Source organism: Rattus norvegicus, chromosome 9, assembly GCF_036323735.1.
Source record: "Rattus norvegicus strain BN/NHsdMcwi chromosome 9, GRCr8, whole genome shotgun sequence".
NCBI classification, from domain to species: Eukaryota; Metazoa; Chordata; class Mammalia; order Rodentia; family Muridae; genus Rattus; species Rattus norvegicus.
The window spans coordinates 68,829,329-68,852,679 of NC_086027.1; the positions used below are offsets into that span (position 1 = coordinate 68,829,329).

At 42.9% G+C, this 23,351-nt stretch overlaps 1 protein-coding gene and 1 pseudogene across 4 annotated transcripts in view; one reads left to right on the forward strand and one right to left on the reverse strand.

The window, feature by feature from the left end:
- Positions 1-1,187: 1,187 nt before the first annotated feature.
- Positions 1,188-1,669, reverse strand: Dbi-ps3 (diazepam binding inhibitor, acyl-CoA binding protein, pseudogene 3; annotated as a pseudogene). Its single transcript, XR_010055003.1, has one exon. The product of XR_010055003.1 is annotated as a diazepam binding inhibitor, acyl-CoA binding protein, pseudogene 3 (transcript).
- A 3,336-nt stretch (positions 1,670-5,005) lies between these two features.
- Positions 5,006-23,351, forward strand: part of Fam117b (family with sequence similarity 117, member B) — a 68,210-nt gene continuing 49,864 nt past the window's right edge. Inside the window, exon 1 of one of the 3 annotated variants that reach the window (XM_039083858.2) lies at positions 5,006-5,764. In XM_039083858.2, the coding sequence (XP_038939786.1) occupies positions 5,179-5,764 (586 nt within the window). In that variant the 5' untranslated portion in view covers positions 5,006-5,178. Of the gene's footprint in view, positions 5,765-5,849; positions 6,146-23,351 lie in introns of those variants that run through there. The other 2 variants (NM_001108797.2, XM_039083860.2) reach the window with 2 other exon arrangements.

Sequence of the window (23,351 nt, forward strand, 5' to 3'; positions counted from 1 at the left end):
AGAATGTCTGGGTGGCTGGAGCCTACTGAGGAAGAGTTAGGTAGAGGAAGGTCATAAGAGATGTAAACCTCAGCAATGGGCTGCATCTGAGGGGAGACAGAAAGCTGTGCAGGGGAGGAAGGTGCTCTGTGTGAGTTTTTTCTGTTTGTTTTGTGGTGTTGGGTGTGGAACCTGGAGTTGGGCAAACATTCTCTCTCTGAGCCATCCACCTTCAGCCCCAAGTGTGTGTGTGTGTGTGTGTGTGTGTGTGTGTGTGTGTGTGTGTGTGTGTATGTGTTTTGTTAGGTTCTGTAGATCTAATTAATGATCCTCTACGTTTGCTTCCCTAGCTTTGGGATTGCAGGTTCGTACACATCAAGCAGCTCAGATATGGGTTTTTAAAGTCATGCTAGCAAGCCGGGTGTGGTGGCACAAGCCTTTTCTTCCAGCACTTTGGGGGGCAGATGCATCTCTGTGAGTTCAAGGTCAGACTGGTCTACACAATGAGTTCTTGGACAGTCAGAACTACAAAATAGAGGGACTCTGTCTCAAACAAAACAAAGCACATGAACAATGTGTGTAGGTGGAGGGGATCAACTCTGGTGGAGAGGAGCAAGTTTGGAGAAGTGGGCACTTGCAAGAGTAGGGCACGACAGAGACTGTCTAGGAAGAGTGGAGGGGAACAGAGGCTTGGAAAAGTGGTGGAGTTTAGAGAATGTTCTTTTCACACAAGTTTCAGGACGTCAGATGACAAGGTAGACTGTTTTACTGGCTTTCTGGTAGGCTAGAAGACCTCTAAGAGTTTTGATTCCGACCGTGTGTGTGATAGCTGAGTAGGACGGAAGAGGAACCATTTAGTGGCAGATGACTGTCCAGGGGATGATGACTCCTGTGTGGACCAGGTTGGAGATCTATATAAGATGTATAAGGGATGCTGTGCAGGCAGCATTGTGGTGGCCTGTGGAATTCTACGTACAGATATTGCCATCAGGACTGAGAGGCAAGACGGGCTCCTGAGGTACTTTCCCTATTTCAAGATCAGAGTGCATAAGCCATAAAAGAGATGAGGGAGTGGCTGAGGATCTTTGAGGATCTGAGGTAAACTAGCAGTTGGGTTTTAAGTAGAAAACAATTAGCAATTTAAGCTTTATGAATCTTTTTTTTTTTTTGAGTAACAAACATACTTTTAATTGATTTCAGGTAAAAACTCCACAGGGAGGAGGAGCAGTAATTAACTCTGGCCCTAACATATGAGATCCATATCATCCACATTAGAAGAAAAACAAGGCATTATGTCTTCACAGGCATTGTGTCACACATGTGGCTGGCCAGCAAATCTGGTCGTTTATATTCCATATTCCATATTTCTTCTTTAGCTCTTTTACCCTTTTCCACATAGGTCTTCATGGCATTTTTCTTGGAAGTCCCTTTCAGCTTGTTCCACGAGTCCCACTTGGCTTTGCCCTTGAGGTCCAACAGCCCAGGCCTATCTGTATTTATGTCACCCACAGTAGCTTGTTTGAAGTGGCTGTAGATGAACAGCATCTCTTCATCCATTGGCTGAGTCTTGAGGCACTTCACCTCCTCAGCAGCTTTGTCAAATTCAGCCTGAGACATACTGGGTCAGTGACCTGGATGCTGAAAGCACGGGAGCAAGCTCAGAATCCTCTTTTTTTTTTTTTTTTTTTTTTTTTCTGGAGCTGAGGACCGAACCCAGGGCCTTGTGCTTGCTAGGCAAGCGCTCTACCACTGAGCTAAATCCCCAACCCCATGAATCCTCTTCTTAAATAGGAAATCAATGTCACATATTTCTTGGAGAAAATAACACCTGTACAAATTCTACCTCAAAAATCATATTTTGTTTATTATTATCATCACTATTATTATTATTATTATTATTATTATTTGTTTTTTGAGACAGGGTTTCTCTGTGTAGTCCTGACTGTCCTACAACTCACTCTATAGACTAGGCTGGCCTCCAACTCACTGAGATTCACCTGCTCCTGCCTCCTGAGTGCTGGGACTGAAGGTGTACACCACCACCGCTCAGACGTGTCATGTATTTATTCTACCCTCTAGTATTTTATGTGCATATTTTTGCATTGTTGTAACTATAATGCACTTACAATTTTCACTTCGTCCATTTTATTTTCACCCTTTTATTTATTTCTCCCATTTTAAAGTAGAAAGAGTTTATGGTCATAATGATCAATGTAGTGACTATATGTAAGTTCTGCTCAATCACATTTTAGAAATATTTGTCGAAGGATGGAGATGGCTCAAACAAAATTAAAGGAACTTAAAAAAAACTTCAGAAAAAATAAGTGTCATAAAAATCCATTTTCTTGGGAACAGGAAACATGGTTCAGAGGTTAAGAGAACTGGGTTCAATTCCCAGTACCCACCTAGTGACTAGACTAACAAACACCTGTAATTTTACTTTCAGGGGATCCAGCACTCACTGTTTTCTGGTATCCATGAGCACTAGATACATCTGAACCACAGACGATACCATATGTACGTACATACATATATATATAATTTAAAAATATATATCTTTTTTTTCTTGTAAAGAGTTAAGCAAACCCAGAGGCAAATAAGTCTGTCAATAATTTTGTCTTCTGAGGTTCCTGTGTTACTATTTGCTGTGCAGGAATTGCCTCATACATGGTAGAACTACAAGTTCAAACACAGATAGACAAATCTGAATATGTTACTTCTTGCCTAAAATTTCATAAGTCCCATTTCAACCTTGGGAGAAAGTGTAAACTTCAAATCATCTCCTGAGAGGTGTCGGGCAAGCAGGTGTGTGTGTGTTTGTGTGCTTATTTTCTTGATCCTTGACAAACAAGGACACTCTTCATTGAGGAGTCAGAACACAAAGACCTTACCTTGATGTATTTTTTGTCTTGATTCTTCAAAAGCAGTGATGGGCAAGGGCGAGAATAAATGGTGCTTTTATTCATCCCCATTCACCCTTAAAAACAGAACCACCCTACAGCATCCAACTCTACAATTCTATTTACATTTTGACTGCTAAGACTTTCTGATGATTTCATAGTTTTTATTTACAAATAACTACAAATATCCTTTGGTATAATGGTGGCTTCAGTGATTAATACTGGCTTTCTCTGTTGGAAGTTCAGCTTTAAGTTGATGAACTAAGCAGGCTTGTTAAATGAGATAAAAGGAGGCTTTTTGTTTTTTATTTTTTGTGTCTTTGGATCTGTGATCCTGTGAGAAACACGGCTAGGAGAAAATGTGAACAAAGGAGACATCACTCAGTTTTGAGTCCCAACACTGCACAAACTAACCACGGTGGCATAAATCTTAATTTTCACGAGGTGAAGAAAAGAGAATGAGCAGCCCAAGGCCGTGCTCAGCTACATAGTGAGTTTCAGGCTAGCGTGGGCTATATTGGACTCGATCCTAAAAACAAAAAAGGAACTAACTCCAGCAGACCAGGTTTTAAACTATGCAAAATATTTTAACTTTTGATCTAATACAGCCTATCTGAGGTTTTTGTTTGTTGGGATGCACATATATAAATACAATGATGAATAAATGAATGAATGAATAAAGGGAGACTACTAGAAAAGGATCTTTGAGAACTCCCTGTTTAGCACCTTTTCATCAGATCCGTGGTTAATAGTCAGAACTGTCTGCTGCAGGAGATGGTATTGCTTAGCTGTGCCTTACAAACAAGAAACTTCTCTATGGACATACCAAGATCACAGACTATGTGGTGGATCTGACTGTTTCCAGGATTCTAGGAACCTACCCAGTGGCTTTCTACAGGAACCTAATAGGGCTTGAGGCCCGTTACCAGAACCATCACTCCCACGTTTAAGAGATCTTTTTAGAATGCACATCGATTAAAGCTGCAAAGGGATTAAGGACGTCACATGCAACATGTATGTTGACTTTTTAATTTTAGAGGAACCCACATATTACTTTAGAATTTCTTTCCTTTCAGAAAGTTCTTATGAAAACTGGAGACTTATTTTTTTTCTACAGGACTAAACTGTGAATGGTGGGCCAATGAAACAGCTCAGCCAGATCTGTGAGTTTGATCTCCTGGACAGACATGGAGGAAAAGAACTGGTTGTCCTCTGACCTCCACATGCACACACATGCCTATACACAAGCCAAATTCAGAAATGTAATAAATAAAATATGGGTAGTGTACCCAGTTCTGTATCAAATAGAATCAAACGGAGGCCGCAGCACTTTATAGACTTGCAAGCTAATAGTCATTTTTCTAAGGTATAAGGGAACTGTGAAGTAATTGATTAAATGAATCCTTACTTGAGATTTATGGGGGGGGGGGTAATAGCAACACTATTCGGTAACAACTTCACAGATATCATCTAAAGTTGCATTCTAACCTGCAAATGTAATCATTCTGAAATTGGAATCTTTGTAGCGCTAAAAAGAAAAAGGAAAGAAAGATATAAAATACCCTAAGATTAAATTTCTTTTATTTTCGAGCCCTGCCTATAGGTAGATGGAATTAGGACAGCACAAAGATTAGGGGGTGAGGGGGTCCCCAAAGTGATGTGCGTACGTGTTAACTAACAGATACCACTGTTGTAAGGAAATGAGTTACAGAAAGACTCGGTTCAGACCATCCCTGGGGACAAGGTGGTCCGGTACAGTCCGTCCCTTTGGCCATATTCCAGGAGTCCCAAGGGCTCCCTCCGGGAAACAGGGACGCGCGTGGCTATGCGCGCGCCTACACGTACACGCACGTGTATACACACACCACACACACGCACGCACGCACGCACCACCCCCGCTCCCGCAAAAGCGCCCCCCCTCCCCCCCGGCGTTCCCCCTCCCGCCACAGCCGGTTTCCTCCGCGGCTCGACCCCTCGGGGGCGGGCCTCTTTCTCTTTAAAGAGCAGACGCAGCCTCGGGGAGCCGACCAGCACGCAGCCAATCAGCGAGTCCGAACGGCTGGAGCGCGCTGACGCTGCACCAATGAGCGGCGTCAGGGGGCGGGGACAACGGAGGAGACACTATTGTTGATGAGGAGCCGCGGCGGCGGCTGCACCACCTCGTCGCTGCCCGCGCGCCCCCTCTTCCCGAAGTCAGGCTTCGTCACCCGCTGGCTCGGGCCTTTCCTCGGGCCCCAAGCAGCAGGTCCCCGCCGCCCAGCACCCCCGGCCGCCGTCTTTGGGGCGGGGGGGGGGAACCATGTCCCAGCGGGTGAGGCGCAATGGGTCTCCCACGCCCGCCGGCGCCCTCGCGGGTGGCGCGGTCGGCCCGGCCGGGGGCCCCGGGAGCCGCTTGCAGCCTATGAGGGCGACAGTGCCGTTCCAGCTAAAGCAGCAGCAGCAACATGGCAGCCCCACGCGGGGCGGCGGCGGCGGCGGCAACAACGGAGGCAGCGGAGGCGCCTCAGGCCCCTCGGGTGGCGGCGGCGGCGGCGGCCCGCGCACCGCCTCACGCAGCACCAGCCCCACGCGCGGCGGCGGCAGCGCGGCGGCGCGCACCAGCCCCACGGTGGCCACGCAGACGGGCGCGTCCGTGACGTCCACGCGCGGCACCAGCCCCACGCGCGGCACGGCGCCTGGAGCCCGAAGCAGTCCTCCGCGACCGCAGCCGCCGCCGCCCCTACTGGGCACCGTGTCGTCGCCCAGTTCGTCGCCCACCCACCTGTGGCCGAGCGAGGTGAGTGCGGCCCCACACCCCGCCCGCGTTCGCCACCGGAGGAGGTCCCCAGAGCAGGGTCGGCCCTCGGCGGAGAAGAGGAGCCCCAGCGCCCCGGTGTGCAAAGCAGGTACGTGGAGGGTTGGGGTCCCGTGCCCTGGAGTGGGGACTGCAGCACTCCGGTGGGGAGGGGCGGGGCGGGGCGTTCGGTCCGCCACCCATGCGTCGTGCCTCTGCGGGTCCCCGCCGTGGAGGTGCAGCCGCTAACCTTGGGCCTTGGCTCAATTTGTGGAAATGATAAACCCTGGGGTTTGGCCTTGTGTCGCTACTGCTAGGGCTGGACCTGTCACTTTTGTTTTAGTGACGCGATTACTGCTTGCAAATAGCACATGTGTGCTGCTCAGTGTTTCTGTTCCACAAAACAGTTTCGGATATGGAGGACTGAATGCATCAGCAAAGGCGGATTTGGATCATAGAAGAGTTGTGAAGCTGGGAGCAGTTTTTGCATTTCGTAAGACTTAATGAGCAGCAAGAAGGGAGAAGTTGAGCAAGATTGCTTTGGGGTGTGTGCATAGGTCTATGTATATATTTACGCATATGCGTAAATGTTAGATAGCTAGCCTGAGGGTCTGAGTGTGTTTCTGAGATACTGGTTTTTCTCTTTGACTTATTTTTTGCCCTTTCTTTCCTCCCTGAAACAATCTCACTAGCTCTGGCTGGGATGGAACTTGCAGTGTAGACCGGGCTGGGCTTGATCTGCCTGCCTCTGCCTTCCTAGTGCTGGGATTAAAGGCACACCCGTTTTGTGTGTGTGTGTGTGTGTGTGTGTGTGTGTTGAAACGGTCTACTGTAGCCCCTCAGCTGGTCTGTAACTCACTGTGTAGATAGTTTAGTCTCTGCCCTCTGAGCATCAGAACCATGCTATCAAAAGCATGCTTGCTACGTTGCCCTGCTACAAAATGCTCTCCTGCAATAATGGGCAGGCGGTTTTCACACAAGACCTCATTTTAGCTTTCATATTGGCCTTTAGATGGGTTAAGAACAAGTGGTGACAGGTGAGCTTTGGTTCTGTTTGTCTTTCACAAAGAACAAGTCTTCAAATTAGATCAAGGGAGTAGCTTCTTATATATAAGAGAATGTCCGAGAAATGCATTGCACAGCAAGATTACAGGAATGCTGACGACTTCTGCAGTTTGCCGTTGAGTTCCTGGAGCCGGGTAGTGCATCTGGTGTATGGAAGATGAGCTGCTAAGTGGGAGTAGATGAGGAAGGAGACGCCGGCCTCAGCCTGATAGCAGAATGTTTTAAAAAGTTGATTCCCAACACACCCTGAGGAGAGCTTAATTAAGGTAAACAGTCAGTGTGAAGGAGGCTTTATTTCTGGGGCCATCAGACTCCCTGTGTGCTCATTCATATTTTCCAACGCCCCCCCCCCCCAAAAAAAAACCCAAAACAAAAAACCAAAAACAGTAGTTACTCTTAAACTAGGTATGAGGGATACGGCTTGTCTTTCAGTCTTACTCAAGTGTAAATATCTGATGGCTTCCTTTTGGAATATATTCTTGTTTTACTCTAATTAGATCCATACAAAGTGGGGGAAGTCTTTCTAGCCATAGACCACTGTGATTAAACCGCTCCATGTTTATGTGACCAAATCTAGAAAGAGACATTGTAGTTACTGGAACCTTTTTTGATTGAAGGGAGATTACCAGTTTGCAGGCTGGATGAAATGTAAAAGTTCTTACTGTAGAAACAAAGGTGTTAATTGATGCAGTTCTGGAACCCTCACATGCCTGGGTTCATCATCAGGCTGCTAGCTTCTAGGTGTCTTATGGCGTGAGCAGAGACCCCGCCTTCACCAGGGGCTTCAGTATTGCAGAGTCCCTAAATTGGAGATCTCAGGATCCCTAGCTGGTTGATTATTTCTCTGTGCTTTGAACTAATTACTGAATGATCCAAAATGTCTTTCTCTTTTATTTTTTATTTATTTATTTATTTTGTATATGAGTACACTGTAGCTGTCTTCTGACACACCAGAAGAGGGGATCGGATTCCATTACAGATGGTTGTGAGCCACCATGTGGTTGTTGGGATTTGAACTCAGGACCTCTGGAAGAACAGTCGGTGCTCTTAACCTCTGAGCCATCTCTCCAGCCTCCAAAATGTCTTTCTCTTGACTCTGATAAAGTCACTACTCACTTATCCATGGAAGCTATTTAAACATTCAACTTCAGTGCCTGCCAGGAGCCTGTCTGGGTTAGATGTGCTTTCAGAAAGTAACTCAGCAGCAGGGTTAATTGTGGAGTTTACTTTTTGTTCTCTCTTCTTTTCATTGTCTTATTGAGATGAGAAGTGGAGAGGCAGCATCAGAGCAGTTAGAATAAACTCTGGGTAGTTACTGGGCTCAATGCCCATGTCAATTATTGTGAGTCACGTGGTACAGAGAAGTGAATAGCATAACTTAGTGATAGAGTCCATGGTTATATGGGATTCTTTATTTTACATTGTGTGCGTGTTGTATGCATGTGCATTGGTACTTACATGCTAGGGTCATATATGAGAGGTCACCAGATGGCAATCCGCTGGAGTCTCTCCTCCTTTTCAGTTTTTGGGTCTGGAGGACTGAACTCAGACACCTTTACCTGGTGAGCTATCTTACCAATTTTAGTTCTATTTAAAAAGTTTAATTATATTTTCTATTCTTCCCTCCCTCCCTCCCTCTCTCCCTCCTTCCCTCCCTGTGTGTGTGTTTGTGTATGTGTGTGTGTTTGTGTGTGTGTGTGTGTGTGTGTGTGTGTATTTGTGTATATATGTGTGTGTCTTTGTCCACATGGATTCCAGAGCTTATGCTTGGAGGTCAGGGCAACCCTTAGGAGCTGATGCTCTCTGTCCACTGTGAGGGTCCCAGGAATCAAACTCACATTGTTAGGCTTGGTGGCAGGCACTTTTACCTGCTGAGCCATCTCTAGCCCCTTTTACTTTATTTTTTAAGAATTATTTATTTTATGTATATGAATATACTATAGCCATCTTCAGACCCACCAGAAGAGGCATCGGATCCCATGACAGATGGTTGTGAGCCACCATGTGGTTGCTGGGAATTGAACTCAGGACCTCTGGAAGAGCAGCAGTCAGTGCTCTTAAAACACTGAACCATCTTTCCATCCCCCCTTCCTTTTATTTTAATTGACTAATAATTTATATTTATGAGACATACTTTGTTTCTTATACATAAATACATCATAAAATTGTCATGTATGGCTAATTGATCTCTATCATTTCATAATAAGTATTATGGTATATTTAAGACTCATCTTAAAAAAGTACATGTGCGTGCCTGAGTATACACACATACATGTTTGCTATGGCACTACTGCAGAGATCAAAAGACACTTTTCAGGAATAGGGTCTTTGTTGTAACTGTGCTAATTCTAGGGATTGAACTCAGGTCACCAGGTTTGGCAGCAAACAGCTCTTTGTTTTCTCTGAGCCATCTTTCTGAACTTAAAATTATTATTTTTTCAACTATCCAATGTGTAATTCATTCAATAGACTCTTGCATAGTTGTGGGTTTAAAGCTGCTGATTTGATGAAAATCTCTATAACATTTGATTTTTCATAACCTTAACTACTATAAAATAGCCTGAGATTATTAGAAGGCTTAGTAGAAATAGAAACATTCAACTTGACATATATTTTGTTACATATTTTATATATGGTAAAAAAAAGACATGAGAACTTAGATGACTTTTTACTGCCATCAGTAGTATAGAGAATACCAGAGAGGTGAAGCGCTCACTCAGGTGGAGGTGATCATGTTACCGTGTGTTCTGGGAACTTAACCTCACTGCCACAGCAACAGGAAGGTGGCTGCTGTGTTATATCACAGCAGTGCAGTTAATGCTACAGTTAATGTAGTTTAATGCTGCATCCTCACTGTTATTTACAGTTCTCTTGAGAATAGAGCCAGGCCTGGTGTTTGCATGTGTAGAGTTTAACAAATGGTGATTTTTTTTTTTATAATAGGTTTATGTGTGTTTTATAATAGTGATAAAACAGCTCGGTCCCCAGCTCCGAAAAAAAGAAAAGAGAAAAAAAAATAGTGATAAAACAGACTAATATCACTTATAGGCAATAGTGAAACAGGATATATATATATATTTTATACATCCATGATATAAACTAACATTTCTACTGTGAAATTTCTAGGCTATGTGGTAGTTTTGTGAGCTTTTTCTTTTTTTTTTTTTTTTTTTAAAGATTTATTTATTTAACGTATATGCACTGTCACTATCTTCAGACACACCAGAAGAGGGCATCAGATCTCATTACAGATGGCTATGAGCCACCATGTGGTTGCTGGGAATTGAACTCAGGACCTCTGGAAGAGCAGTCAGTGCTCTTAACCGCTGAGCCATCTCTCCAGCCCCTATAAAAGTATTCTTTTTTTTTTTTTTTTGGTTCTTTTTTTCGGAGCTGGGGATCGAACCCAGGGCCTTGCGCTTCCTAGGCAAGCGCTCTACCACTGAGCTAAATCCCCAACCTTGTGAGCTTTTTCAAATGTTGCAGTTGCCACCAAAAAATCCTTATGTAAATGGATCTGAGCAGTTCTGACCTGGGTTTAATGTCAACTGTGCATTTTTTTTTTTCATTCTTTTTTTTTTTTTTTTTTGGAGTTGGGGGCCGAACCCAGGGCCTTACACTTGCTAGGCAAGTGCTCTACCACTGAGCTAAATCCCCAACCCTACAACTGTGCATTATTATTTATTTATTTATTTATTTATTTATTTATTTTTTTGGTTCATTTTTTCGGAGCTGGGGACCGAACCCAGGGCCTTGCGCTCCCTAGGTAAGCGCTCTACCACTGAGCTAAATCCCCAGCCCCACAACTGTGCATTATTAATAGCTGTAGCCACCTGCATCCCTTGTCCTGTGAATCTCTGCCATCTGGCTTTTCCTTACTTGTGTCCTTTATAATAAGTTAGTAATATGTGTAAATGAGTTATTTTTATGAGTTCTGTGAACCACTCTGGAATATTACCAGACTTTAGAAGTGCTCATGGGAACCTGTGACCTGTATCTGGTTGGTCAGAAGTGCAGGTGGCCCAGGACTTGGCAACTAGCATCTGAAGAGCCACAGTGTCCCTAGGTCAAGCTTTTATTGTTTGGATGTGACTTGCTCCTGTTAAGGTAGAGCTCCAGCTATTAGCTGGGCTGCTATTTGTAAGGTGTAGAAACTTTAGGGGGAGGGGTCTAGTGGAGGAAGGTTGCCTTGAGTGAGTCCTTTGTGTTATATCTTACCCTGTCCGAATCCCATATTACATTTCTTCTACTTGCTGACTGCCATGATAGGAAATTGTGTGCTCTGTCATGTCCTCCTTGCCATAATGGATTGACATCTCTGAGACCAGGAGCTACAACAAATCTTTCCTTAGGTTGTTCTGTCAGGTATTTTTGCTATAGTGATAGGAAAAGATGCTGCTAACTCAGGGGAGTTAGAATCAGAATTAGATTGTTAAATTTCCATTCGGTGAACAGAGAATTGCCTGGTGCTTGAAAACACCCCAGGGTGCTTGTTAAAAAAAATTCCACTTCCAGGTCTAATTTTAGGCTTTGAAAGTCCCTCCTAGTGTCGTTGCATACTCTAAACAGTAGTTGCAGATTCCTTCAAAGACATGGTTTGAAAACTTAGTAGGAAAAAAAAAAGCATCAGTTTAGTATATGTGTGATTTTTGTGGAATGGCTCATGTGTAAATAGCAAGATGTGCATTCTTTTTCATTGTATGTCTTATATAAATTTGACTGTTATTTGGGGTAGGAAATCTCCAAGAAAAGCAGCAGAGATGTACTTTCATAAGAAGTATATATTAATACTATATGTGTATGTACACGAATCACATGAAGTAGTATGTCTGGAAGCCAGGAGACAGTGTTGGCTCCCCCTGGAGCTGGAGCTACGTGTGGTCATGGGTAGTCTGGTGTGGGTACTGGGAACATCTCTGGAACAGTAATATATACTCTTCATCCTGAGCCATCTTTCCAGCCATAAGAGACACTTCTTTGAAGTAATAGGCAGACTCAGAAAGTAGGACACCAAAACTCTGTATTTTCATGTCTGTTTCCTAGTACCTTCTGAAGTAGAACTCTGAAAATTCTCTAACATTTGAAGGATAGTTGCTGATTTCACACTGTGAAGGGAATTCTTTTGGCTTGTGATATATTTTTTACAATTGAGGATGAAACATTGTCAAACATACTAGTTCTGCATTTTGGCTAGTATAACTTTCACTTAAGTTCAGTTCTGCATATTTGATTGAACTACTCTTTTGTTACTATGCAGATGGCAAAACAAACTAAAACCCTTTACAAACAGTTTAAAAACAAAAACACACAGTGCTCTGGAGATTCAAATTACCCAGGCAAGACAGGAGGGTGAAACAAGCATGTACTATGGTTGCTCCTGTTTAGAGTGAGTAATTCTATTGGTAGGGTATAGACCTTCTCTCAGAGAAGCTGCTGTCTGACTTGGTTGGAAGGGAAGAACCAAACATGTCAGTTGTCTTACAGGAGTGACAGTACATGCCATGTTCAGTTGTGTGTCATTTAAAATACACAACCTAAGGGAATATTGGAGTAGGAAAAGAGTAGAAGGGCACACTTCAGAATGCCCTGTGCAGAGTAGTATGATCTATCTCAATGTGAATTAAAATGAATCAGATATATTCCCTTAGTTATATTTGTTCTGGAGCCAGACTGTCATGGTTCACATTCTGCCATTGACATTCACTGACTAGCTGTATAGCTTAGGGAGGTTCACTACCTGCAATAAGGAGTACTTCATAATAATGAATTGTGGAGGATTGTCACTAGGATATACAGTTCTTGTATGTATCAGGATGTGGTGGTGCAGACCCTTACTCCCAGCAGAAATGAGGCAGAAGAAGGCAGATCTCTGTGAGTTCCGGTCCAGTTGGTCTACATGGGGCATTTTTTGGCTACTCAGAGAGACCCATCTCTAAAAAACAAACTAAAATAAATTTCTTGTACACTGACTACAGGGTATAGGTGTCTTTAAGTGTTAGGTATTTCTGTATTATCTTTGCCATCTTCCTGAGGCAAGTGTTATTTACTATTTGTTGTATTTATGTTCTTAGGCTATAAAGTATGGGATGTTTTGTAGGTTTAGGATGAATGAAGTAGGAATTGAGATAGAAGAATCTGGAAGGTAGGAATTTGCAAAGGGATTGAACACCTGAGTTAAGATGTGGTGGGAATGGCGCTTATGGGAGAAGGCAAATCAACCTTTTGTTGTGGAAATGCGTTGGGTGTAGGGATTGGGAAAAGGAGGTGAGGATGATAGTTAGATTAGTTCTGCTAATTGCTGGACAGTAGGGTAGCAAATTTGGAGTAGTGTAGTAAGCTCAGCTCAACTCTCAGACATTTTGTGCCCTCAGGAAAGCTGTGTAATTTTCTATATTGTGGTTAATAATACTTTTAGAATTCATGGATGGTGTTGGAGATTTAGCTCAGTGGTAGAGCGCTTGCCTAGCAAGTGCAAGGCCCTGGGTTCGGTCCCCAGCTCCGGGGGGTGGGGGGGGGGAAGAATTCATGGATGAAGTTTGAAAATAGGGTAAGAAATTGGGCCTTGCTCATTCATTTCCATTGTTAGGTGTTTGCAGATGACACAGCTGAAAGGACTGAGCACTGGAATATGTAAGATGATGAAGATGCTATGAGTAGAAGCCTGGGAGAAGACAAGCATGTCAGGGTTTTTGGTTTTGTTTCTGTGACAGGGTTTTTGGTCTTGTTTCTTGTGACAGGGTTTCACTAGGTAGCCTGGCTTGCCTTTCGACCATCAGCCTCAGCCTCCAGAGTGCTGGAGATTGCAGGTGTGCATGATCATGTCTGGCATGAGAACAAGCTCTTTAAAGACAGAACAGCTAGAGAGGAATTCTGAGAGCTCTGTAGGTTGAGAAGTAGATCACTGTTGAGAAGAGTAAAAAGACGCTTGTGTGCAAGGGAGGCGCTGTTAGAGATGTTTTAGGTGCTGTGAAGAGAACAGTCAGCCTGAGTTGGCAGAACAAGCACATAGGTCAGTTGATGGTGGCTGAGAGTAGTTTGACTCTCAGTGTTGGTCAACAAATCAGATCAAGGTAGTGAGTATTGTTACCTTTCTTGTCATTGTATCAAAAACACCACAGCCTCTTAAGAAAGGAAGGGGTTTTTGTTTGTTTTCTTTTTCTGGTAGTGTGTATCCCCCTTTTTTGGTTCACAGTTTGAGGGTATGATCCATTGTGGTGGGGAAATGTAATGGTCTCAGGAGTATGAGGAAGCTGGTCACATTGAGTGTGTATCAGGAAATACAAAGATAGAAAGAAGGAAACACAGAAAGACAGAGACACAGACAGTGACTGATAGGCAACCCCTTTTTCCCCTTTTATTCAGTTCAGGATCCCAAGCTGCTTTTCTTGGTGGATGTCCCATTGTCCCTGTATTTTCACATCATGAGGTCTCAAGACCATTTGTAACTTTTACTGTCACAACTTAACCTCCTTGTAGGGTATTCAGCCTTGCTGCACATTGTCTGGACTAGTGATTCTCTGGGACTTTAATGCAAGATTCCATTATCCCCACACTCTTAAATCTTTAATGTCTGCAAAGCCAGTATGATATGCATAGCATTGTGAGTTGTGCTTGACCCACATTGCATTAGCTTTTGTCTGTCTTTGAGGCTGACTTTGGGGAAAGACCTCTTTAGGAAGGAGACCAGAGTCAGGTTAGGTTAATCATGGACCACCTCTGTCTTTGTGTCATTTTTCCTGTATTAGTCCCTTGCTGCTGAGACAAGATACCTGACAAAACCATCTTATGGGTGGATTGATTTTTGTTTCACAGTTTGAGGATACAGTTCATTATCATGGAGAAATGGTGGAGGAAGGATTGTGAGGTGGATGGTCACATTGGACCTGCTTTAAAGAAAGAGAAACAGATGGGTGCTGGTATCATTTGCTTTTTTATTTTTATGCAGTCCAAGACTCCAACCCAAGGAATGGTGTGGCTCATAGTTAGGTATGTTTTCCCACCCCAGTTAACCCAGTCTAGACACTGCCTAGTAGAAATGTTCAGTGGCTTGTCTCCTAGGTGATTTTATATTCTGTCAGGTTAACAGTAAATACCATTATAAAGTGTTCTGATGTCAGTGGGAGGAAGCAAGCTGAACAAAGCATTGTACTATTTATTATCGTCCATTTATTTATATTTATTATTTATTTATAGGTCCATTTATTATAGAATGAAGAAAATTTCAGCATGGTTTTTGCTTCAATAAATGCATTCACAGGAAATAGTGCAGGTCATGGAAAGTGGACATGTTACATAGAGTCTAGAAGTCTCAGAAACCATTAACAAATCTTATTTACTGAGGAGGGGAAATGGGTATAGGTGTGGTTCAAGATGACAGATAAAGCAATAGAAGGGAAGGAAGTTGAGAAAAGGCAGCAACTTTCTGTCTTTAAAATACTTGGAGAAAAAATAGCATGCTGCCTTTTTTTGTTTTTTTTTTTTGAGACAGAATTTCTCTGTAATCCTAGCTGTCCTGAAACTTACTCTGCAGACTAGGTTGGCCTTGAGATCCACCTGCTTCTGCCTTCTAAGCTCTGGGATCAAAGGTGTGCGCCACCTGCTTGACAGCATGCTTGTCTTAATTCCACATTTAAAAATTAATCTTTTAAATCAGAGTACCTGAAAGTAATTGAAATTACAAATAGCACTGTACTTGTAATCAAAGCATACTTCTATTTATTCTCACTTCAGAAACAATCCTCTAACCCTTAGTTTTTAATGTTTAATGTTCATAAATAAAGTGCATGAAGATCTTTCCTTCAGTTTTATGTATCATAATGACTTAATCCTACAGAAGATGAAGATTTACCAGTAATTAGTATTAATGCTTAAATTCTGACTATGCAGATACTGTTTGTATCAGAATCTTGGGGTGTGTTATAGTTGCATTTCCTTCCTTTGATAACTTTTTATGTTCCGTGAGAGGAAAATTGCTTTGTCTGTTGTCTTTATTTTATGTGTACTTAACATGAATATATTCTGAAACCTTTGAAAATGAAAACTTTCAAATATTTTAAAATATATCAGGTTTCCACCTGTCTTAGTCACTGCTCTCTTGCTGCAAAGAGTGCCATGACCAGGACAACTCATATATAAAATAAAGCATTTAATTGTGGAGCCTTGCTTATAGTTTCAGAGCCTTAGTTCATTATCATCATGGCAGGAAGCATGGCAGCAGTCAAGCATGATTCTGGAAAAGTAGCTGAGAGTTATATCCTGATCTGTAAGCGGGGGTGGGGTGGGGGTGAGGACTGGGGGTATAGGCAGACAGACAATCCACCCTCAAAGTCCACCCTCAGTGACACTCATTCTCCAACAAGGCCATACCTGCAAGGCACACCTTCTAACCCTTCTCAAGAGTGTCACTCCCTGATGATAAAACATTCAAATATATGAACCTATAGAGGCATTCTTATTTAAACCATTTCATACCACTCTTTCCTTCTCATGTTCTAAACTGGCCTGTGTGGATCTTAGTCTATGACATAGTTGTTATCTTGAAGCTTTCCTGAGAATTCTTTGTGTATTGTCCGTTGGGGTACATTTAATTTTGGTGACTACTGAAATTACAGGTGTTCACCACCACTCATGGTTTACGCATTGATGGGGATCGTATTCAGGGCTTTGTGCAGGCTGGGCAGGCACTCTGTCCATTGAGCCGCATTCCTCACACTAAAGTATTGTGCATTCAGTGAGCTAAATCTACTTGAAGTCTATTAGAATATTTTCTTTTTTTTTTTTTTTTTCTCTCGGAGCTGGGGACCGAACCCAGGGCCTTGCGCTTCCTAGGTAAGCACTCTACCACTGAGCTAAATCCCCAGCCCCTTATTAGAATATTTTCAATTGGTCTGGTTCTGTTTGTGAGCTTTAAGTAATAGTTTTTGGGGGAGTAAAAAAAAAATGAGGGATTTTCGGAGCCCTTGCCTTCAGAGAGCTGACTCTGTAATTGTGTGATTTAACTTACTTGTCAAAATGTCTCCCTTTCTTGCATTTCTTTCTTCCACCCTCCTTTCTTTCTTTGCAGTTACATGAATATGTTAAAGTTTGTAAGTAGTAAAAATACAAGTGTTTACGACCATTTGATTTCCAGATCATCTCATAGAAATCCAGTTGACCATTGTTTTTATAATTCTGGGGTGAGTCTGTGTTGGTAGAGACAAGACTGCCACGTAAGTTTATTTCAGAGCAAAGATGATGGTGAACATTTACATCATTTTTAGCCTTTTTTTAACTACAGAGAAATTAGTTTTCGTGTAACCTTTTCATATATATCATCATATTTTATTCTTTTCTTTTTTTCCCTTTTTTCTTTTTTTCGGAGCTGGGGACTGAACCCAGGACCTTGCGCTTGCTAGGCAAGCGCTCTACCACTGAGCTAAATCCCAACCCCCACCCCCAGGCAACTCTTATAAAGGGAAACATTTAACTGGGGTTGGCTTACACCTTCAGAGGTTGAGTCTATTATCTTCATGGCAGCGTCCAGACAGACAGGGTGCTGGAGAAGGAGCAAAGAGTTCTACATCTTGATCCACAGGCAGCAAGAAGATTGGATGTGTTTCACACTGGGTGTAGCTTGAGCATTTAGACCTTAAGGTCCTGCCTTCACAGTGACACACACTTCCTCTAACAAGGCCACACCTCCTCCAATAAGACCACACTCCCAATAGTGCCATTCCCTATGGCCAAGCATTCAAATACATGAATCTGCGGGGGCCAAACCTATTCAAACCACCACAGGGTCTCAACCTTTTCTGCCTTCTAGTGCTGGGCTTGTAATTATGTGCCACTATCACTATGTTTTTGCGTGCTACCAAACAAGCTGTATCCACAGTTCACTCTATTTGAAGAGAGGGTCTCAGTAGACTAGGTTAGCTTTGAACTCACTAAGTAGTCTGCTTCCCAAGTGCTGGGATTACAGGTATACACTACCATGCCCAGCTTAATCCTCTCTTGTTCCCTGCACCTTACTCTTTAGACTCTCATGTCCTGTATGTATGTATGTGTGTATGTATATGTATGTGTGTGTGTATGTGTATATGTATATGTGTGTGTATGTATGTATGTGTGTGTGCATGTATGTTTGTATACACACATTGTAAAAAAAACTTTTGTTATTGATGTTTTGTGAGTTTCACATCATGCACCCAAGTCCTGCTCATTTATTTCCTTGACCTCTTGTATCTACTCTTTACTCTTGTAACTTCCCCCTAAAAGAAAACACACAAACACACATACACACAGCCTAGAAAATCATCTTATCATGGAAGCTATAGTATGTCACAGTAGTACACAGTAGTACTACAGCCATAGTAGATCCCTCTGTCCACACATCTTCACTTGCAGATATGTTCATTGTAATGAGTCTTTGGTCTGACTTGAGATCTATGGCTTTTGTGACACCATCAATATTGGATCCTCCTAGTTATCCTTATCCTATTGTTGCCCTGTTTCATGGAGATCCTGCAGTTTTGGATCATCAGGACTGACCCTTTCATGCTTCTTTTTTTTTTTTTTTTTTTTTTTGGTTCTTTTTTTCGGAGCTGGGGACCGAACCCAGGGCCTTGCGCTTCCTAGGTAAGCACTCTACCACTGAGCTAAATCCCCAGCCCCCTTTCATGCTTCTTAACTGTTCGCAGATGTTATAGATTTTGGGGTGGGCCAGCTTGAGCCCTGGACTTGGGTCTGGGTGGTAGCTGTGCTGGTCAACATGCCGGCTCTCCCTTATCCTCACCACCAGAGTGAGCTCTCCAGCCACTGCTCCAGTTAGGCCACCCAGTGCTGCCCTTGCAGGAGGCAGGCTCAGCTCTCCTGCTCCCATGTTCCTGGGGCTGGCTCCCCTGCTCACATCTTCAGAGCCAGCTCTACTCTGTTGCCAAGTCAAAACTCAGGACTCACTTTTCCCAAGTGCTGCAGCTGGTAAGGGTCAGGGCCACCTCATTCTCTCTCTCTCTCTCATGACCTTGGAGTTACCTCTCCTGACTGCTTCCAAATCCCCCCTACCTCCCCAAAGCTACCTCATAGCGTAGGAGTGGCAGGGTTGGTTTTCCCTTGCTCATACCCTTGGGCCGGCTTACCTGTGCTCTCCACTAGGGTAAGGGGCACCGAGGAGTGGGCATCACCCAAGCCACCTCAGGGCAGATGAGTGGTGGGGCCAGCTTTCCTTTGCTCTTGCCCTGAGAGATAGCACACTTGTGTTACACCACGAGGGTCTTCTCTGTTGTGCTGTTCAGGCCCAGATGCAGGGCCTGTTCTTCCAAGTGCTGTAGATAGTGAGAGGCAGGTCTAGTTCTCCCACGCTTTGATCCTGTGAGCAGCTTTCCCAACTGCTGGATTCAGCTGTCCTACACTCATGTCCTAAGGGCTCACCTACTCACCATCTGCACCAGGGCCAGCTCCACTCTGCTGCCTGAACAAGGCACAGAGCCAGTTCTCCCTAGTGCTGCGTAGGTGAGAGGTGTTGCCAGCTCTGCACAGGCCCTGGACATCCACGTGGTCCCTGGCATCTGCCTCAATCAAGAAACATGGTCCCTATGTTTTCCAGTAGTAAACATGAGCCATGAACATTGATGGTGACTGTAGCCACTGACCCCAGACATGGTTCTTAGTAGCGGGCTGGACTTGTACCTCACCATGGCCCCAAGTGGCAGGGCTGGCCACTCAAAACAGGCTGCTATTTTCCCACCATTGAGTTTCCAGCTCCCTCTTTCTTTATAATGTTCACACTGCTCCACTTCTCTTCCATCTGTCCACCTCATACTTGCACATTGCAGTTGTTCCCATAACTGGCAGTCCCTGGGAGACATTCTTAGTCACTCTGCATGGCAAGGTGGCAAGGTGGTGTCTATCCCTGTGCTGGAGGGCAGGTCTGAGGTCTGTAGGTCTCTGTCTTCCTTCTCCCTCTCTGTCCTTCATAGTGGTAGGTAGGACTCTGTGTCAGTGGATGGCCTACCTATGCCATGGGATAAAGGGCAGGTCTGTGGGCATCTTTCCTGGTCTGTACCACATAGCATGGCAGAAGGCAAGTCTCTGTTTTCCTCCTTGGTTACACTGTCTGATTTTTACATGTCCTAGGTATAAAACAACTTTGGCTACTAAGCCAGGTATCAAGCTAGGATAAACAGAAGACTGCCATCTACTCTGCCCTGACTGATAGAAGCACACTAACTCCAACAAGGTGTCTCTGCCCATTGCCAGTGTGGTATACATACATAGTACAAATTAAGTGTTTTTCCTTCTGAGTCTGGCTTATTTTGCTTAACATCTTTTTCTGCAGTTCACTCCATTTTCTGAATGTCATAATTTCATTCTTCCTTATAGCTGGATGAAGTTCCACTTTACATATGTACTGCATCTTTATCTATTCATCTGGTGGTGATCATTTAAATATCTTGAATATCATAGCAGAAAACAAGGATGTGCACATATCTCTGTGGTATGCTGGTTTAACACCCTTGGGCTAGCAGTTTTAGAGCTTCAGGGCTCATATCAAAGGCTTATTGGTTGTCGTTGGTTCATTGTTTGTCTTTATTCATCCTAGTGTTCTTTCTTTTGTTTAGATTGCCTAATGATTGCCAAACTTATTTTTTTCAAAGAACCAACTCTTGATTCTGTGTTGTTGTTTTGTTTTGTTTTGTTTTTAAACCCCATTTTAAAGGGCCGGAGAAATGACTAAGGGGTTAAGAGCACTGACTGTTCTTCCAGAGGGCCTGAGTTCACTTCCCATCAACTACATGGTAACTCACAACCATCTGTAATGGGATCTGATGCCCTCTTCAGGTGTGTCTGAAGACAGTGACAATGTACTCATATTAAAAAAGAAAAAAAACTATTTTAAAGATTTATTTATTTTTATGTACTCTCCATGTCCAGATCCTCTGGAACTGGAGTTACAGACAGTTGTGAGCTGCCACATGGGTGCTGGGAATTGAACTTGGGTCCTCTGGAAGAACAACCAGTCTTCTTAACAGCTGAGCCATCTCTCCAGGCCTGATTCTATGTATTCTTTTAGTCTTTGTTTCTTTAATTCCCAGCATGACCTTTCACTTTTTGGTATGTTCTGTTTTCAAGTTTGGCTCCTCTTTTTTTTTTTTTTTTTTTTTTTTTATTTAGGACTTTTTATTACAGATGGTTGTGAGTCACCATGTGGTTGCTGGGATTTGAACTCAGGACCTCTGAAGAGCAGTCAGTGCTCTTAACCACTGAACCATCTCTCCAGCCCCCTTTTTTTCCTTTTTAAAGAGGTACATCAATAGGTTATTTATTTGAGTTCTTTTGGATTTTCTATGTAAGGGCTTGTAGTAATAAACTTTCCTCTTGAATTGTATTAGCTATATACCAAGGGTTCTGGTAAGATATACTTGTATTTTCATTCAATTTTAGGAATTTTAAAATTTCTACCCTGATTTACTCAGTAACTTGGTCATTCTAGAGTACATTGTTTGGGCTCTTGAATATTTATCTAGTTTCTCTAGTTTGACTTTTTTATTCGACACTGTTTTAGAAAAGGCTCCATGGGCTACTGAGAAGAGTGTATCCCATTTTCATAGAATGGAATATTACATAGATATATTAGGTTCCTTTGATCTGTGGTACAATTTAACTTTGAAGTTTGTTGATTTTGTTTGAATGCTCTATTGTAGGTGATGGGTGTACTGTTACTGCATCAGGATTTGTCAGATTTTTTTTTCCTTTTTTTTGGAGCTGGGGACCGAACCCAGGGCCTTGCGCTTGATTTGTCAGATTTTTAATGCCCACGAATGTTCATTATATTTAGTTAGAAACCCAAACATCTGGTACCTGTAAATTTACATTTTTCTATTTATTAATATGTAATGACCTTCATCTCTGATTAATTAATAATTTATTGTTTTGAAGTTAACTTTTCCAGATGTAGTCATGTCAGCCTGGTTTGAGTCCATTCACTTGGTAGATTGACGTCACCTTTGAGTTTTGGTCTGTAGACATATTTTATCAGTGAGGTGTTTGTTGGAAAACACCAGTTTCATTGGTTTCTTAGTTGGGATCTTTTCTTTCTCACTTATTTAGCAGGGATTTGCTTGTTCTGTGTTGGACATGACTCTTAGTACTTACTAGTTCATCTGTTCCTCTTGTGAATTTTTTTTTTTTTCTGTGCTCTTCAAGATTGAGACTTTCTTCCTTCTCTGGGAATAGTATTCCTTCAGGTACCTCCAACAGTATTACTGGTTTTCATGGTTATGAACTGCTTTAGTCTATGCTTGCCTTGAAATGTCCTTACTCTTCTCCCAATTTAAAGATTTATTTTTACATTTATTTATTATGTGTACCACAGGAGATCAGAAGATAATTTGCAGTAATCCATTCTTTCCTTTCACCTTATGGGTCCTAGGATCAAACTCCGATTGTCATGCAAGCTCACTGTGAACCATCTCGTCAAGGTCTTCTCTTAATTAAGATGCTTTGCTGGATATGAGTTGTACACAGTAAACGTCAGCCATTTGGCCTCACATTTGATTCCCTTTAGTCAGGGAATCAAAGCAAGCTGGGCAGTTTAAGTTGTCTAGTTTAAGAGATATTCTTGCTGTCCTTATTTCTGCTTGTTTTTAGTTTTTGGAGTCATCTGTTGGTAATGTCTGGTGAAGAGATAATTGATAAGGGTGAAATAGACTGGTAGCATGCCTGAGCCACAGAAAGAAGTATGGGTGAAATTTCAGTGATTAATTACATAAGCAGCACTTACAGTGTTGTTAGTTTTCTACCATATCTTCATATATATGCTCAAAACAAGTCAGTGTTGTTTGTTTTCGTTTTCGTTTTATTTGTTTGTTTTGAGAAACATCATCTGTCTTAGACTTTCTGTTGCTGTGACCAAAAATTCTTGGGTTTATTTTGCTTACACTTATCATCACAGTCCCTCATTGAAAGAAGTCATAGCAAGCACCTGGAGGTAGGAACTGGAAGCAGAAGCCATGGAAGGGAGGGAGGGTTGTTACTGGCTGGCTCATTATGGCTTGTCCAGTCCGCTCTGTTAAACATCCCAGGACCACCTGCCCAGGGTGGCCAGACTTCCATTGGACTGAACCTCAGCATCACTAATTTAGATACAAGCCTGCATACAGAAAACTTTTATGGAGGCATTTTCACATTCGAGAGTTCCTTTTCCCAAATGATTCTAGCTTGTGTCTAGTCAGTGCACTATCTACAGTTGACCTAAATCTAGTCAGTACAGTCACTCTCTACATCATTCACAGAGTCAAACTGCACGTAAACTTCATCTAGAATAAAAACATGTAAGAAATGTCATTTTAAAAGAAGTTTTGTTGTCTTTAAAGAAATTATCGGAGCTGGGTGAGTTGTGTTGTCTTTAAAGAAATTAGTGGAGCTGGGCAGTGGTGGCTTTTAATCCAGCACAGAGGAGGCAGAGGCAGGAGGATCTCTGAATTTGAGGCCAGCCTGGTCTACAGAGGGAGTTCCAGGATATCTAGGGCTACACAGAGAAACCCTCTGTCAAAAAAAAACAAGAAGGGTGGGGACACACTCATGCGTGCGTGCGTGTACACACACACACACACACACACACACACACACACACACTCGGGGGCGGAGGGGGGGGCGTT